General features: G+C 37.9%; 2 protein-coding genes across 2 annotated transcripts; both read left to right on the forward strand.

The window, feature by feature from the left end:
• The first annotated feature begins 96 nt into the window (after positions 1-96).
• LOC144639274 (uncharacterized) lies at positions 97-3,031 on the forward strand. The gene is made up of 3 exons (XM_078498580.1): positions 97-231; positions 1,616-1,691; positions 2,560-3,031. Exons 2-3 carry the CDS (start codon positions 1,628-1,630, stop codon positions 2,817-2,819), a joined length of 324 nt encoding a protein of 107 aa, XP_078354706.1. The 5' UTR covers positions 97-231; positions 1,616-1,627; the 3' UTR covers positions 2,820-3,031.
• A 4,803-nt stretch (positions 3,032-7,834) lies between these two features.
• Positions 7,835-16,347, forward strand: LOC144639259 (uncharacterized). Its single transcript, XM_078498558.1, has 5 exons — positions 7,835-7,948; positions 11,034-11,213; positions 14,047-14,169; positions 14,681-14,770; positions 15,809-16,347. The coding sequence occupies exons 2-5, from the start codon at positions 11,036-11,038 to the stop codon at positions 16,078-16,080; spliced, it is 663 nt and encodes a 220-aa protein (XP_078354684.1). The 5' UTR covers positions 7,835-7,948; positions 11,034-11,035; the 3' UTR covers positions 16,081-16,347.
• Positions 16,348-18,035: the final 1,688 nt, after the last annotated feature.

Here is an 18,035-nt window from a genome sequence, read left to right on the forward strand (position 1 = left end):
AACGAAACTGTAATCTGTATTGGAGCCATTACTTCTTGTTCGCAAGAGCATATGCTTGTGTACATTAGTGCAAATTATTAATTCTTTTGAGCTGTCACTTTCAAGCATCAATAAATATTAATAGGAACCGCCTTAGCGAGACAAGAGCACAGATCTCACTCGAGCTCATATCCCACCAACAATTTATCAAGAAAAACCTAAACGCAAGCACAGGGAATTCAAGCTGAGCAGGTAAGCCACGTTTGTGATTAACTTTTTACATTATTAACAGCTATACATTGTAGTTACGTTCGATAGCGTGAACGAATCAGAAAAAGAAACGTTTCCTTTCAGAAACACGTTTCAATTGTTCTCTTGCATAATATCATAATATTAAATTGATCTCATAGTGTCTTCATATTTTTTATCTATTTAAGTCTCACTTCAATTCGTTTTTCCAGCAAATGGGGAAGCCCAATTTTGAAGGAGAACCTTTTGGCTTTTTCTATGAAAGCAAGAAGTTAAAGCGTTTTCTGTGAAGGTGACAATAATTCAAATTTCTTGATGGCCGTTATTTAATTATTCGAGGAAAAGCAAACAAAATCATCAACATCGTACCCAAGCTTGTGCCGAAAACAGACCTAAAGAAAACCGCTGAACAAGCGAAGTTATATATTTTGCCCAGTATGGTGAATTTTAAACTCAATTCTATGGCCCTGCATGGTCGACGGCAAAATGTTCCGGTGGTCGATCTGTTAGAACTTAAACAGCAGTTCGAAGTTTTTAGTTTGTTTGTAGAACGAAATGCTTATAACATTTCTCTCAACTTGACTGCAAAATAAACCTCAACAGTATATGCCAAAAAAGCAAACTTTATCTATTTTCCACGGAAAATATGCATGGATATTCAGACTCGACCGTCGCGTTGCGTTCTTGTGGAACCCGTTGCGATTGTCAAGGAGGTGATAGATTGCTTCAGGCTCTTTCTTTCTAGAAAGTTCGCTTGGGTTAGAGCTGATCACAAGTTGCTCGAAATTTCTGAAAACGTTGCCCGAAAGTTACCCCCCAAAATCCAAAAAAGTTGCCTTTTATTTAAAAATGTACTGGTTACTCGAAAGTTGCTCCAAAAATCCAAAACGTTCACTTGCTTTTTTAAGAAACTTTTTCAAATACATGCTATTTTTTCTTTGAAGGAAAGACTGCGGCAGAAGCATTTAAATAACATTTCAAGGCCAAAGTTTGTCTAATTCATTATAAGGATTTTCTCCACTAAGAACAAACGTGAAGATATAAACGAAGCCATGTTTGCTGACGAGTTTGGTAATTATTGAATTAATGCTGATTGACCCAAAAGTTGAAAAATCTTCGGATCTCCTCGGAAAACTTCGTTAATCTTCGGAAAAGTTCGAAAAATGCGTTAAAACGTTCGTAAAGCCTATAAACACAGTACTGATACAGTTTTGATGTCATTATAGTACTGCTCCTGAAGAAGACTAACATTTGCTAGTTGAAATATTGGCGAATAAATTTTGCCCTTCTGCCGTTGTACCTGCCTTGCAATCAATCTGGTTTTGTCATTCATAAATTGTAGTAACGTATTGTCACAATCTGTAATTATCTTCCCTTTAATTTCTAGATTTGCAGCATCATGCGTTTCACTGTGATTGTTCCTTATTTGGCAATTCTGACCATTGGTTTGGCGCAAGCGGAAGGTACGTGACGTCACGGTAGCGAAAACATAGTTACATGACGTCAGAAGTGAGTTGGGCGACCTGTGCATTTACAGGGAAACAGACGTTACCGAGGGATTGGGTCACCTGTGCAGTTGAAGGCAAATCATAAAGGGATATATTGGGCAACTTAATGCAAAACTAAACGTAAAGGCTATTACTATTACTCAGTCGCTTCACATGGGTTTACAGAAAATATCTCGTTCGCGTTTTGTAAATTTTTGGGTGATTTTTGGGAATGTCTAGAAGGAAATAGTTTTTCTCAAAGGATTTGTTTAAATTTAGATAAATAAGAAATATCGAAGATTTGATGTAGTTTTAAAATTCACGTTAAGTCCCGCCTAAAATTATTTTGAGGCTACGTGAGGTTGAAAACAATGGTTAAGAGAAAAAATGTTTAAAGGGACTGTGTCACGGATTTTAATGACCAACAAATTCAGTGAAATATAAAAAATAACCTCTTAAAACAGTGAATGGACATTTCAATAACACAGCAAAAACAAAAGAAGGTACGGATGGCAAAAAATGACGAAATATGAAACGGACTGCGATATGGGTTTTTGAAATCTTGTTGGGCTGAACAGTTGTCAAAGTTAGTCTCGTTTGCTTGTAACTTTAAATTATAACGCCCAGGAGACACATTTGGTTGCAATAAAGCTATGGTTTTGTAATTTAGATCCATATAAGTAATTTCTTTGCAAACATTAATTTTCATAGCGAGTATTTGGCAAAACTTAATAAAATAATCTTAACTCAGCCGTGACACAGTCCCTTTTAGAGCCCATCGTTGAGAGCTGTAGTGTATTCATCGTTATATTTTGTATGATTTCATTTTCTTTCTTTTCCACAGATTTCATTTGTGCAACTTGTGCCTCGATGGGACCGAACGCTCAAGAAGATTGTGAAAACAATTTCTCATATCCAGTTTGTGAATACAAGGATCAGCCTCAATGCGTCATTTACAAGAATTCTGTCTATAACTTTTTCACTCGTATCTGTGCCAGTGAAAGCATCTACCAACAACAGTTAGAAAGATGTAAAGCAGAACCTGGATGTCAAATGGGGAGATGCTTTACTTCCGGGTGCTTGGCAACTCTCGATGATGAATAAGCAACAAGAGCGAGGCTCTCCCAGGGATTTCAGGGAAGAAGGGAACATGGGTGCAAAAAGAAAATAAAACACGGGAACAAAAGCCTTTTTTTTGGAACAGGGAACACCAAAATCGAAGAAATAATTTTAGGGGAATTTTTGCATTGTTAATTCTTATACTCAGTTATGGTGCTGTTTAATGGGAATAAAATTGAAAACACTGTTCATCTGTACATCTTCATCATCATTTTCCTGATGAATGAATTCACGGTTCAAACACCAGAGGGAAAAGTTTCAGGTTCAAAATATACGCACAAAAAAATGTCAGCGGTGTCTTGCTGCATCGACAGGTTCCCTTGTGTCAGGATCATGTAGTGTCCCTGCAACATGTCTCCGCTGACATATTCTTGTGTGTGTACATCCAATGTTTTTGTCCCTGAAACATGTCCCTGAGACAAACCCGTTTGTGTGTCAGCCCCTTCAGAGAGTTCACTTTACCAGTCCCGCACAGTTATCAGATTTGATAACCTCGTGACGTCACAACATGGCGCCATTTCGCAACTCGGTGAGATTTCGGAGGATATCTTGTTTGTTCGTCTATTTTTCGGTTGTGTTCGTGTGTTCTACCCATAATTCTACGCGATGACCTTGAGAGAAAGATGAACTTCAAAAGTGCATAAAATGGCGAGCGTCGGTGGTGAGTTGTGCGGGTATTTGTTTAACGATTTGAAGAGATCGCTCGAGGATGACAGTTCATTTCAGGTATGTTTATATTCTTTGCCGTCAATTTTAAGTCAGTTGCGCATTTTTGTGGAACACGTAGAAAATATGCTGTGTTCTTCAGTTATTTTTCTTTCGATTTATCGCTTGCTCATCCAAGGGCACAAAGAATTGTACGAGGGCACTATGGTTTTGTGATTTGCTCTCTGATTCCTCTACTGACCGCCATGTTTAATTGTTTGTGTTTCTAGTGTACGTTCTATAAAATGAGTAGACTTAAATGGCTAAATAATGGATTTTCACATACAGAAAATCGTTCGTTTGTTTCTTTACTGCTTATGTTTGGAGGGCTTAGTGCTACCGTCCGTAGTCCTTTTGTGGTTGACAGTGAAATCAGCGAAGTATGAGCAACACTATCGCGGCACGCAGTCTTTGAATTTATGAGTGTTTAGAGTATGGCCGCTGTATGCGCAATGGAATTTGAGCGGGCTTTATTTTGTTTGTTAAACACGCTTTCAGTTTGCCCTATCCTTCGCGCAACCCGCTTAAAGAACGAGTAATACACATTTATCTGTTTATTCGACTTAACCATCGCGCAACACGCTTTCAGAACGAGTACTACACATCTACTTTCCAATCTTGGACATATCCTTCGAACAATTGTTATGTAATATCATGAACTGCGTTACTGCGGTAGACGGTATATTTATCTCTTTCATTTTGCATACAGATCTAGAAAATCGTTCGGTTGTTTCTTTACTGCTTATGTTTAGAGGGCGAAGTGGTACCGTCTACAGTCGTTTAGTGGTAGACAGTGAAATTAGCGAAGTATTATGAGCAATTGTTATCGCGGCACGCAGTCACAAAGTCTTTGAATTTGTAATGAGCGGGCTTTATTTTGTTTGCGATACATGCTTTCACAACGAGTAACACACATCTGTTCAACATATATCCTTCGTGCAATCCTCTTACAGAACGAGTAACAGATCTATTCAACTTATTCTTCGCGCAACACGCTTTCAGAGCGAGTAAAACACATCTACTTTTCAATCTTCAACATATCGGCTCCGAACAATTATGTAAATTCGAAGCGCGTGACTGCGGTAGACGGTATATTTTTCTCTTTCATCTTGTCACGCTTATTAACCCAAATATTTCTTTATTCAACAGATCATCGAAGCAACTGACCGCCGAAGGCACTGAAACGAAGAAGTTCTGAGTATGAACTCAATAAACAACGCATCTTTTATTTCTCTACCTTTGTATCGGTTTCGTTCTTGTCTTAGTTAATAAATATTAGCAGCGTTGGTGATGAAATTGCTTCAAATAAAGGCATTCACGGTTTTGTTGGTGTACCAGTACACTTGGACAAATTCAAAAGTCTCAACAAATTTGGAGAAATACTAGTACTATTTTACAAGCAAGGGGAATACAATAAAATCTAATAAACTCCGGAAGACCTAAGATCTAAGACCGCGCGCGTTCGACCTAATGACCAAATCTAAATATGCTTCGTCTGTTATTTTAGACAAGAATTTAAACGTAAATGCATGCGGCCAAGAGGAAATTCAAATCTAGACTTTTTTATCTTTAATTTAGTGTACAATTTGAATCGCATTTAACTGAGAGCCGTATAAACAAGCTTTCTTGAAATGGCCGCCATATTAAAATGAGAACTGTTGCCATGATAACATGTCACATGAGCTCAAACTTGGGGGTTGATTGGCTAATGGTTTGTTTTGGCCGTGGTTATCAAATCTGATAACTGTGCCGGGCTGTTTACTTTTTTATTTTTCCCTTTTATATGTACCCGTATTAGACAGACAATTGGGGGAGTTAAAAAAAAAACACATAAAACACATAAAACGTAAAAAGTTTTCGTAGTAAAACTTAAGAATGATTTGCTCAGTCAAAACGAATAAGAAAGGTATCCTTTTAACAGCGAAGAAAAATATGCTTCGTAGCAAAATATAACAATGATTTGCTCAGTTGGTAGAGCGCCGGACTACCGTGCGGGAGGTCTCGGGTTCGATTCCGAGACCGGACCAACACTCAGGGTCTTAAAATAATTGAGGAGAAAATGCTGTCTTTGCATTGACATCTGCAAATGGTAAGATATTCTAGTCTTCTCGGATAAGGACGATAAACCGAGGCCAGTCTCCAGCATCTTCAGTGTTATGGTCAGCAGGGGATGTAAAAGAACCCACGTACTTATCGTAAAGAGTAGTGCATGGAGTTCCTGGTGTTGTGGTCTGGTCTTTGCGCATTATGCAGTATACTGTGAAATGTTTGGTTTCATTAGCATTACTTGCTAGAGGCCCAACACGCTTCATAATACCAGGGTAAAGAAAGTTTCAGTTCAGTTCAGTCATAAAGAACAACTGGAAAGATATGCTTTTAACATCGAAGAAAAATATGCTTTGTAGCAAAACAAAAGAATTATTTGCTCAGTCATAGAGAATAAGAAAGTTATATGCTTTTGGCAGCGAGGAAAAATATGTTTCGTAGCAAAACAAAGGAATTTTTTGCTCAGTCATAGCGAAAAAGTAAGAAATGCTTTTAGCAGCGAAGAAAGATATGCTTCCTAATAAAACATAGGAATGATTTTCTCAGTCACAGGGAATCAGAAAGATAGGCTTTTCGAAAGAAAGATTAGCTTCCTTACAACACATAAGCCGAGAATGATTTGCTCAGTCATAAAGAATGAAGATTTTAGAATTGGTTCGTGCTTGGCGTGCGTAAATCCAGTTATGGATGCACGCGGGAAAGTTGAAGAGGACGAAAGATGCGTAAGAGTTGCTCCAGGCATAGCCGAGAGCAACTCAAGCTTGTTGTGTAACAGCGAGCAGTGAGGAAAGATTTGCTTCCAAGCAACACATAACAGTGATTTGCTCAGTCATAAGGAATAAGAAAGGTATGCTTTCCAATTATAATGTTGATTAAAAAGAGTGCTTTCAAGAGCACCGATTCATATCATTCTGACCAGTAGCGTATGACAGAAAGAGGACAAGTCCCTGCATAGTCTCGCAGCAGAGGAAGAATCAACTGTGAAGGGTATGTTTTTACATGTATAACTGATACACTGAATAGATAACACAGGGCAAAAGAAAGCGGAGTTTAAAAAACAATTTATAAAATACCGCAGTGGTATCGGCATAGATGTAGAGAACTTCCTTTACACCAGGTGTAAGTCAAGCCATGCTGGAGAGCACAGCATAAAGCATGGTTGATACTACCTTAATACGGCTGTGAAAAAAGGTTTAAGTCTACCTCTACACCGTTGAATTTACCATAACTTTGGTTCGGCAGCGCTTAGGTCTGCCAAAACGTGATTTTGATTAGTGCTTAATTTGCCTGTTTGAGTAATAAGTTAAGCAAAGTTTCATGTTCAAAGCGTTGTTTGCGTCTTCAAAGCGTGGTTTCGGGTCTTAACAAGAATCAATAATAAGTAAAGCAAGATTTCATGTTCAAAGCGTTGGTTCGCGTCTTCAGAAGTATCATGCAATAACAAGTTTAGCAAGGTGTCATGCATATGTTCAAAGCGTTGAATTGCGTCTTCTCTTGTATGAATAATAAGTTAAGCAAGGTTTCATGTTCAAAGCGTAAAAGCGTTCCCCTCTTAAACTTTGCAAGTGTTAATAAAAAGTTTCGTGTTTTAAGCGTCGGTTAGGGGCCTCACAAGAATTAATAAAAAGGTTTAGCGAGATAGAGGTTTTATTCCACAACGCGATATCAGGCCGGGGGACTTCACTCAGTAGAATTTTTTATTCTTTGTGGATATTAGCGGAGAAACATATGCTTCCTAACAAGACATAGGAATGATTTGCTCAGTCATAGCGAAAAAGTAAGATATGCTTTTAGCAGCGAAGAAAGATATGCCAACAAATATTAATGATTTGCTCAGTCATAAATAATACTGAAGAAACATATGCTTTAAGCAGCGAAGAAAGATATGCTTCGTAATAAAACATAGGAATGATTTGATCAGTCACAGGGAATCAGAAAGATAGGCTTTCGCAGCAAAGAAAGGTTAGCTTCCTTACAACAAATAAGCCGAGAATGATTTGCTCAGTCATAAAGAATAAAGATTTAAGAATTGTTTCGTGCTTGGCGTGCGTATATCCAGTTATGGATGCAAGCGGGAAAGTTGAAGAAGACGAAAGATGCGTAAGAGTTGCTCCAGGCATAGCCGAGAGCAACTCAAGCTTGTTGTGTAGCAGCGAGCAGTGAGGAAAGATTTGCTTCCAAGCAACACATAACAGTGATTTGCTCAGTCATAACAAATAAGAAAGGTATGCTTTCCAATTATAATGTTGAAAAAAGAGTGCTTTCAGGAGCACCGATTCATATCATTCTGACCAGTAGCGTATGACAGAAAGAGGACAAGTCCCGGCATAGTCTCGCAGCAGAGGAAGAATCAACCGTGAAGGGTATGTTTTTACATGTATAACTGATACACTGAATAGATAAGTAAACACAGGGCAAAGGAAAGCGGAGTTTTTAAAAAACAATTTATAAAATACCGTAGTGGTATCGGCATAGATGTAGAGAATGCTGGAGAGCACAGCATAAAGCATGGTTGATACTACCTTAATACGGCTGTGAAAAAAGGTTTAAGTCTACCTCTACACCGTTGAATTTACCATAACTTTGGTTCGGCAGCGCTTAGGTCTGCCAAAACGTGATTTTGATTAGTGCTTAATTTGCCTGTTTGAGTAATAAGTTATTATTTAAGCAAAGTTTCATGTTCAAAGCGTTGTTTGCGTCTTCAAAGCGTGGGTTCGGGTCTTAACAAGAATCAATAATAAGTAAAGCAAGATTTCATGTTCAAAGCGTTGGTTCGCGTCTTCAGAAGTATTATGCAATAAAAAGTTTAGCAAGGTGTCATGCATATGTTCAAAGCGTTGAATTGCGTCTTCTCTTGTATGAATAATAAGTTAAGCAGGTTTCATGTTCAAAGCGTAAAAGCGTTTGCAAGTATCAATACCAAGTTTCGTGTGTAAAGCGTCTGTTCAGGGCCTCACAAGAATTAATAAAAAGGTTTAGCGAGATAGTGGTTTTATTCCACAACGCGATATCAGGGGGACTTCACTCACTAGAATTTTTATTCTTTGTGGATATTAGCGAAGAAACATATGCTTCCTAACAAAAAATAAGAATGATTTGCTCAGTCATAGCGAAAAAGTAAGATATGTTTTTAGTAGTGAAGAAAGATATGCTTCCTAATAAAACACAGGAATGATTTGCTCAGTCATAACGAAAAAGTAAGACATGCTTTTAGCAGTGAAGAAAGATATGCTCTTTAGCAACAAATATTAATGATTTGCTCAGTCATAAATAATAAGAAACATATGCTTTAAGCAGCGAAGAAAGATATGCTTTCTAATAAAACACAGGAATGACTTGCTCAGTCATATAAGATAGAAAGATAGGCTTTTCGCAGCAAAGAAAGATTAGCTTCCTTACAACACATAAGCCGAGAATGATTTGCTCAGTCATAAAGAATAAAGATTTTAGAATTGTTTCGTGCTTGGCGTGCGTATATCCAGTTATGGATGCAAGCGGGAAAGTCGAAGAGGACGAAAGATGCGTAAGAGTTGCTCCAGGCATAGCCGAGAGCAACTCAAGCTTGTTGTGTAGCAGTTAAGTAAAGTTTCGTGTTCAAAGCGTGGGTCCGGTTTTCACAAGAATCAATTAAAAGTTTAGAGAGGTTTAATGTACAAAGCGTTGGTTCGCGTCTTTAGAAGTATTAATAAAAAGTTGAGCAATTTTTCGTGTTCAAAGCGTGGGTTCGGGTCTTAACAAGAATCAATAATAAGTTAAGCAAGATTTCATGTTCAATGCATTGGTTCGCATCTTCACAAGTATGAATAATAAGTTAAGCAAGGTTTCATGTTCAAAGCGTTGGTTCGCGTCTTCAGAAGTATCATGCAATAAAAAGTTTAGCAAGGTGTCATGCATATGTTCAAAGCGTTGAATTGCGTCTTTTCTTGTATGAATAATAAGTAAAGCAAGGTTTCATGTTCAAAGCGTTGGTTCGCGTCTTCAGAAGTATCATGCAATAAAAAGTTTAGCAAGGTGTCATGCATATGTTCAAAGCGTTGAATTGCGTCTTCTCTTGTATGAATAATAAGTAAAGCAAGGTTTCATGTTCAAAGCTTTAAAGTGTTCCCCTCTTTAAGCTTTGCAAGTGTCAATAAGCGTCGGCTCGGGGCCTCACAAGAATTAATAAAAAAGTTTAGCGAGATAGAGGTTTTATTCCACAACGCGATATCAGGGGGATTTCACTCACTAGAATTTATTATTCTGTGTGGATATCTTTATTAATTTTTTTTGGGAAGAAAATTGCGCTGCAATTACAGCTGTGAAGATAGTAGTAGACCATGTAGCGATTCTGAAACAAATAAATACCTTTGTGATCTTCATATTATAAAAGTAACTGTGAGGCTATTTTTTGGAATAAGAATACAGTTTCCTGTTTTGTAATCATAAATGAGCAGTAACCATTTCATGATTCAATTACCTATCTCGGCAAGTGAAAATATACAAATCAAGGAATCGATACGTGGAAAATGCAAAATGGAGCGAATAATTACGAATCGGTCTCAACAAAATGATAGATGTATTTTTTAGTCATAAATCCAAAATCAAAACTGGCCATTCCAATATAATTCCAATACACTCGACAGTCGATCATTCGATCAATCAATCAATCAATCAATCAATCAATCAGTCAGTCAGTCAGTCAATCAGTCAGTCAGTCAGTCAGTCAGTTCAGTCAGTCAGTCAGTCAATCAATCAGTCAGTCAGTCAGTCAGTCAGTCATGAAATCAAGCAGTTTATGTTGCTCGTTTATCTGCGTACAAACACACCAGAAACGAGACGCAATAGACGAATAAGATGAATATTTCGTTTCTGTTTGGACTTAAAAAAGCTATTTCGAGAAACGTTGTCGGAAAAAGCACAAAAGTGCACGCGACAAGACCGAAAGGAAGTATGGGTAGAAGTAGAGAGCTAAACACTAATGATACAACGACATAACAAACGCTAATTTGCGCGTTTTCTTTCTCTTCGGACATGTGGAAACAAGTTAAGTTACGCTGATTTTTAAAAGAATTTTCAAAACTCAAAGACAGGAGACAGTAAAAGCAAAGCTACAGAAGAAAGCCTCCTGAGAGAAAGAACAAGTTATTCACGTGCAAAACCACAAACTTATACATTTTCTCTAGGCCAACATATAAAATTCCAGTGAATATCCAGACCACATTTCGGTCTTTTGTGCTTATTTCCAACAATCTTTCTCTAAACTGCTGTATAATCAATGTATGTTGCCAAATAAAGGCACGCGTCTTTGTTTTTCTTCTCATAAAATACTTAACTATTACATTATTATTATTATTATTATTATTAGTATTATTATTATTATTATTATTATTATTATTGTTTTTATTACTATTGCTTTTCATGTACAAGACAAATGTTAAAGGCGTTGAAATGACGTTTTTTGCTCCACAGAAATGGCTACTCATCTGAAGATTGTTGTGTTGACTTGTCTGTTGTTACTTGTGGTTCTAATGAACGAGGTCAAACCCGCCATGGCTAAGAGAAGACAACGTCTAAGACAACGGGTAACAATATTGGAGGAAAGCATGAGACAACTGGAAGAAAGATTGAAAGCACTGGAAGAAACTAAAGGTAAATACACACACCATCGGTCTTAAGTCTTTACCATGAAACTAAACTTTTGGCGCTACGATCCTACATTTCCCTAAAATTTGCTAGAAAGGCACTTTTTCACAATGCAGCAAGATTTATTTTGATGAAAATTCCATGTAAAAATGTACAATATTCTTCTTTGGTGCATGCGCATAAGCCAAAATTTGGCCTTTTTTTCGAAACCGTTTCCATTTTTTCTTGCTCCTTTTCCTTCCGTTTTTCTCGGCTTTCTTATTCCCACTCCTTTCTACTCTTCACTTCCGCCCTTTTGCCCAAAAAGTTTTGTTGAAATCATTGGTAAACCCTGCAAAGAGGACCTCAGACAATTACAAGTGTTTTGGCTTGTATAAGCACCGATTTTGCACCAAAAACTAATTGTGTTTTTCCCGATTAGCTCTTTCATGATGCAACCAATACGCAATAAGAATGTTTTAGGTCAAACCTAGCTTTATCAGTTGCTTATCACCAAAATCTGCTGACGTGCAAAGTGATAACGTCACAAGTGGTTCATTGACTGCTTCAAATGTCCACAAAAGTTGACTTTGGCTCTGAAAGGGTTGAGATGATCTTATACACAGAATTATTAAAAATTAGCAATGGTATATTGCAATTCCTGCGTTTTGATTGGTTGACAGTCAATGGTATATGAGCTCATATACCATTGACCACAATTATGGTAGCCAATACGCGTCAACGAAAACAGCTGGGGAGCTCAAATATTGCATATCTCTGGGCGTTTTTAATAAAACAATTATTCCACTCGCGCTTCTTGGATATGAGATCGTTATAGCCAACGAGGCGCGCAGCGCCGAGTTGGCTATCTACCATCTCATATCCAACGCGCGCTCGTTGAATAATTGTAAAATATCAAATTTTTAATGTAGAGACCATTTTATGAAACGGCCGTTTGCAAATCGAATTTGCAATAATTTTGTTTTGATAGGTATATTTTAACAAAGCAACGTCATAGCAACGGTTATTTACAATCATAAAGGTGCTTGCAAAGTAAACACTTTCAAAGGTCGTCAACAAAAAGGCGACATTTTCGTGTTCCTCCTAAGCTTCGGAGGAACTTTAGAAATTTGGTTGGGAAATTCAGTTCAAAAAAGTCTAAAACGGGGAAATTCACCGTTTTAGACTTTTTAGCAAATTTAAAAAAGTCACATTTACTGAATGAATTAATGAGCGCGTACGTACACAACAAAAAGTTTCAAATCACAATTCATTCCGCGCGCGCGATTTCGCTGAAGCGTGAAGTTTATTGCCAGTTCATATGTACAAAACGAATTAGTAGAAACTCAGCTGTGTTCTATTGGAAATCCGCGAATCTGATTGGTTCTCCCACTGATTTCTATTCGCCGATAGAAAACAGTCGCGCGCGCGAGTAGCTCTTTAAGCGGTAAATTTTATTGATTTTTGTCTTCAAAGTGCACAATATTGTACGTTTTGCACTGCAATCCTTTAGAGTTTCTACTAAAACAATTAGACTACTCGCCCTCGTTTTCTATGAGCGATAGTCAACTCGGCTGCGCCTCGTTGACTATTTGCTCATAGAAAACTCGGGCGCGTAGTCTAATTGTTAATTAGAAATCATTATTTGAAGGCAAATGAGTTAGAATTCTACTAAAACAATTACATTATTCGTTCTCAATTTGTATGATGTGATAGTTGATGAGGCTTTCGGCTTCATCGACTATCACACGATAGAAATCTCAGCTCATAAACTAATTGTTAATTGTCTCCTTCTTTTATAATGTAAACTTTTTACCTTTTGAACTACAGTAAAAACCCGCGTATAAGAACCTAACATTTAATAACCTGTTAGGCTAAAATTTCATTTTTAAGCACCCTTCACATAAGAACCATTTTAGGCTAAAATTCTAAAACAGGTTCTAATTTTCAAAAAAGAAAAAAATAATCTTAGATCAAAAATATAGAATTAAAAAATCTTCTCAAAAATATATTTATAACACAGTCTGTACACATTATAGTTGCCTACCGAAGCCTCCAAGAATACTGTTATTGGACATTAAAGACCAGATCATTTAAAAATTCTACTTTATTTCTTCAACAAAAGTTAAGAACCTAATTAAGAACCTAGTTAGCCTAATTTTTCACTAAATACCATTTATATAAGAACCTGTTTAGGCTAACTTGAAAAAACCTAGGTTCTTATACGCGGGTTTTTACTGTATTCGACAGTATTAACCCTCGGACGTACATGCAAACACAAACTACCTCCGTAATACAAGAGACTTACCAGGAGGGTGGATGGGACCCCCTTTGGTTTTCGTTCTACATTTTTATGCGCAGTGGAATTATTTTGCACTGAGTGGAAAGCCCTTAGCTTACTCTACAAGATGAAATAATTTTTGCTGGCTGTGACGTCATTTGACGTGATATGACGTCATAAGAGCGGTCATCTTATATCCGCCATCTTGGATTTCACTATTTCCTAGAAAGTTAGAAAATTGCGGACATTGATACAAACTGAAGCCAGAATGCTAATGGGATGTAAAATTAAACACTGAAAAAACTGAAGAAATAAAAAATTACTAAAATGATACTTTTTTGCTACACCTGCTTGTAATTATGACGTTGCTTTAGTCATGGACCATATCAAAATTTCTGCAAGGGATGAACGAACAGCTACTGAAAGTTTCAGAATCATAGAATTAATCCCTAAAATTTCGAGAAAACCTCAAAGGGCATGGCATACATCCCCACCCCCCTCTTGTACGTCCGGAAGGTTTTCTAAGTTAAAGAAAAACAAGTTTTAGGTGACACTTATAACCTCAATTGATATTTTTAGATATCGACGAGTGCGCTTCTAACTCCGACAGCTGTGACGTCAATGCTATCTGTAACAATACACACGGATCGTATACTTGCACATGTAAAGCTGGATTTTCTGGAGATGGAAAAAGTTGCGTTGGTGAGTATTTTAAAAAGTGTTTAACTTGGAGTAGACAGTTATGCAGTGGAGTAAACATAATTTAAATTGTACAACACGCTTGGCCGACCATGGCCTCGATCTCATACAAAACAAAAGTGCGACATCATGCAATTGCAAGCTATCGCAAAAACGTTTTGTGCTTGAATATGGCTGAAGCGTGTGTCCGAAGTTAAAATGATGCCGAAATTCGTAAGGCGATAGCTCGCGACAGTTTCATTCAAATCCAAGGCTGCAAAAAGCTGTTGTCATTTTCCGTTGTATCAGTTGAATGAGAAAAATCGTCAAAACGGTAATTTCACTTGAATGCATTTAACAAGAAGAGAAGGGGCGAGAGAAAAAAGCAAAAAACGAGTGCGCTAAGCGCTTCTTGATATGGGTTTTATGCTCTTCCTTATTCTCTAGCCGAACACAAGACAAATCACGTTACTACCGACGCATATTTCCTACTGATAAACAGTTGATATTTCTCGCTTTTTTTCAATGCCTGCAGATATTGATGAGTGTGCGAGCGGTACACACGACTGCGGCAGTTTGGCTTCATGTACAAACACTGTAGGATCCTACAATTGTTCCTCTGCAGGTAATAAAATAATAAAAATAATCAAGTCCCCTTTCTATATAGTCTATAAAGGTAAAATGGTCCAAAGAAATGTTAGTAAGTAAAAATTATAATGCTGACATTCACACAATTTTGTTGGTTAACCCACGGACGTACAAACAAATTCATACCCCCACCGTGGTGCAGGGGGGGGGGGTGTGAATGGAACCCCTCCCCCGGATTTTTGTTCTATTAAGGCGCAGCGAAAGTATTTTGCACTGAGTAGAAAGCCCTTAGCTTATTCTACAAGATGACATAGATTTTGTTGGCCGTGACATCATATGACGTCATTAGAGCCAGCCTTGGATCCGCCATCTTGGATTTTATTAGAAAGTAGGAAAATAACGGAAAATAATGCAACATCAAGCCAGAATGAATGCTTATGAAATGTAAAATTAAACAGATAAGTAAAATTTAATTTTAAAAAACTGGAAAAATAAAGAAAAACGTTAAAAATGACGATACTTGGCCAGACTTGTTTGTCATTGTGACGTTGCCATAAAACGTCAAATAACATGGACACCTCGTTGACATATCTAAATTTCCGCAGGGTATGAATGAACAGCCACTGAAAGTTTCAGCATTACAGAGTAAATAGTCTTTTCAAAATTTCAAAACAAAAATCTCAAGGGAGGTGGGTGGCATCCAACCAACTACCCCTTATACATTAATATTAATATGGATTAATATTGTTCCAAGTGACCAGGTACCAGTGGCTGATTTGTAAGTAATTGTGTGTAATAGAGCAATTTTAAGACCTTGTCCTCGGAAATTCCTGGGTTCGACGTTAGCACGTGAAATTATACTATATAGAGAGATGGCGTCATTCATTTCCTCACTGTATCCGGGCCTGCTCTCCTGCAATCCCTTGCTCCGAGTTCAGTGGCATAGTTAATAACTGCTAACTTTGTTAGAGGTAGTCCGAGTAGAGTTGCCCATGGGCCTAAAAAGCACAATATTTTAAATGTAGTGTATTCGCCTTTATATTTTGTATGACTTCATTTTCTATCTTTTCCACAGATTTCATTTGTGCAACTTGTGCTTCAAGTGGACCGAACGCTCAAGAAGATTGTGAAAACAACTTCTCATATCCAGTTTGTGAATACGAGGATCAGCCTCAATGCGTCATTTACAAGAAAACTAACGGGTATCCAGCCTATGACTTTTTCACTCGTGTCTGTGCCAGTGAAAGCATCTACCAACGAGAGTTAGAAAGATGTAGAGCAGAACCTGGATGTCAAATGGGGAGATGCTTTACTTCCGGGTGCTTGGCAACTTTCGATGATGAATAAGCAACAAGGGATTTTAGGGAACAAGGGAACATGGGTACAAAAGGAAAATAAAACACGGGAACAATAGCATATTTTAAGGAACAGGGAACACCAATATTGAAGAAATACTTTTTAGGGAACAGGGAAACATAAGGGAAATGTTGTTGTGAACAAGGAAACATGGACCCCCTCACCCCTTGAGGGGGCCTTAAGAGCACTGTTTGCATTGTTAATTCAAATATTCAGTTATCGTGCTGTTTAACGGGAATAAAATTTATCAAAACTGTCCTCTGTACATCTTTGTGATCATTTTCGTCATGAATGGGTTCACGTCTAACACACAAGGGAGAAAGCTTCAGGTTCAAAATTAACGTGAAATGAAGGCACACAAAAAAATGACGGCGTGGAAATGCGTGTTGCAGCAACAGGTCTCTTTGTGCTTGGTCACGTGGCGTCTTGTATGTGTACATGCTGTGACGTTTTCCCTGCTGCATGTCCTTGTAACCTTGAAGCCTTATGCGTTCAATAGGCATTATCACGGTTTTCGACGCCATCTTGACGAGTACGCAAAAGGGGTAGAAATTACAGTGTTTGTATGGGAATCCGACGGCAAATATCTTTTACAAAAATTGAATTCTGGACAACTTATGAATTGTTAAGTTAAGATACAACGCAAAAGTTTTTATTCGCCGAGTTTACGTCTTCAATTTCCCATACATTATCTTTAATTTTTCCGCGAACCGCGTCAATTTGCAGAAAAACAATATAGACAAATGTATGGAAAATTAAAAACGTAACTAAACGCTTTTTGCAAGTTCGTAGCCACACCACTATGTTTGTCACTGATTGGTTGTTCTCATCTGACGTCATAAAACCCATAAATCCAAACTGCTGATCCGACAAAGCTATACTTTTCACATAATCTTGACTTAAAGGAGACAGTGACACTATGATTAAGTGCTACTTGAGAATCAATCCAATCAAAATGTTGGTATTGATGTAAATATGTAAATACAATTTGTAAAAAAAAAAATGTAAATACAATTTTTAAAGTCCATACGCGGGACGAGGTTATCCTCAATGTCCGAGCCAGAGGCTCATGTATAAGACGTAGGACTGATACAGATCGAATTGGAATTTAGTAGTGTTGATTTTTGCGGAGGGAGGAAAACCGGAGAACCCGGAGAAAAACCCTCGGAGCGAGGACGAGAACCAACAACAAACTCAATCCACATATGACGCCGGGACGGGAATCGAACCCGGGCCACATTGGTGGGAGGCGAGTGCTCTCACCACTGCGCCATCCCCGCTCCCAATTGATTGGAAATCCGCTATTTGTAGGCTGGCTTTTCTGCTGTTGCTGTACTAGTCATGAAAATTGTTAAAAAGTGGTGTGGCCACAGACGGATAGGCCCGGGGGGAGGAACTCCTTTATGAAACGGACGGGGTAGTCCTCTACCTGAACTCTCTCTTCCGCGCGCGCCCGGTTCAGAACTTTGCGTGTCGCATCATTAGCGGAGCCAGAAAATTCGATCATATTACACCGATACTGAAGCGTTTACAATGGCTTCCAGTCAGAGACCAACTTTACTATCGTCAAGCAATCATGTGCTTTAAGTGCATGACAGGGAGTGCCCCAGGCTACTTGACTGAGCAGTTCATTAAACGCTCCGACGTGTCAAAGCGCTCTACTAGAAACGCACAAGCTCTTGATATCCCACTATTCAGATCTGCTAGTGGACAGAAAACCTTTTACTATCAGGTTGTTAGTCTTTGGAACTCTCTGACACCCGAACTTAAACTTTGCCAATCCCAGAGAGAATTTAAACAATTCTTAAAGCGTCTACTTTTAACGGAATTCTTAGGTTAATTAATTTTTATTTTTATTATATTCATAGTTTATTTACAATATGTATTTATAGGTTTAAGCAGAAGCATATAACCCCGAAGCGTATAGCTCGCGGCCACAGCTGGGG

Source organism: Oculina patagonica, chromosome 14 (assembly GCF_052425735.1).
Source record: "Oculina patagonica isolate OP01 chromosome 14, crgOcupat, whole genome shotgun sequence".
In the NCBI taxonomy this organism is placed as follows: domain Eukaryota; kingdom Metazoa; phylum Cnidaria; class Anthozoa; order Scleractinia; family Oculinidae; genus Oculina; species Oculina patagonica.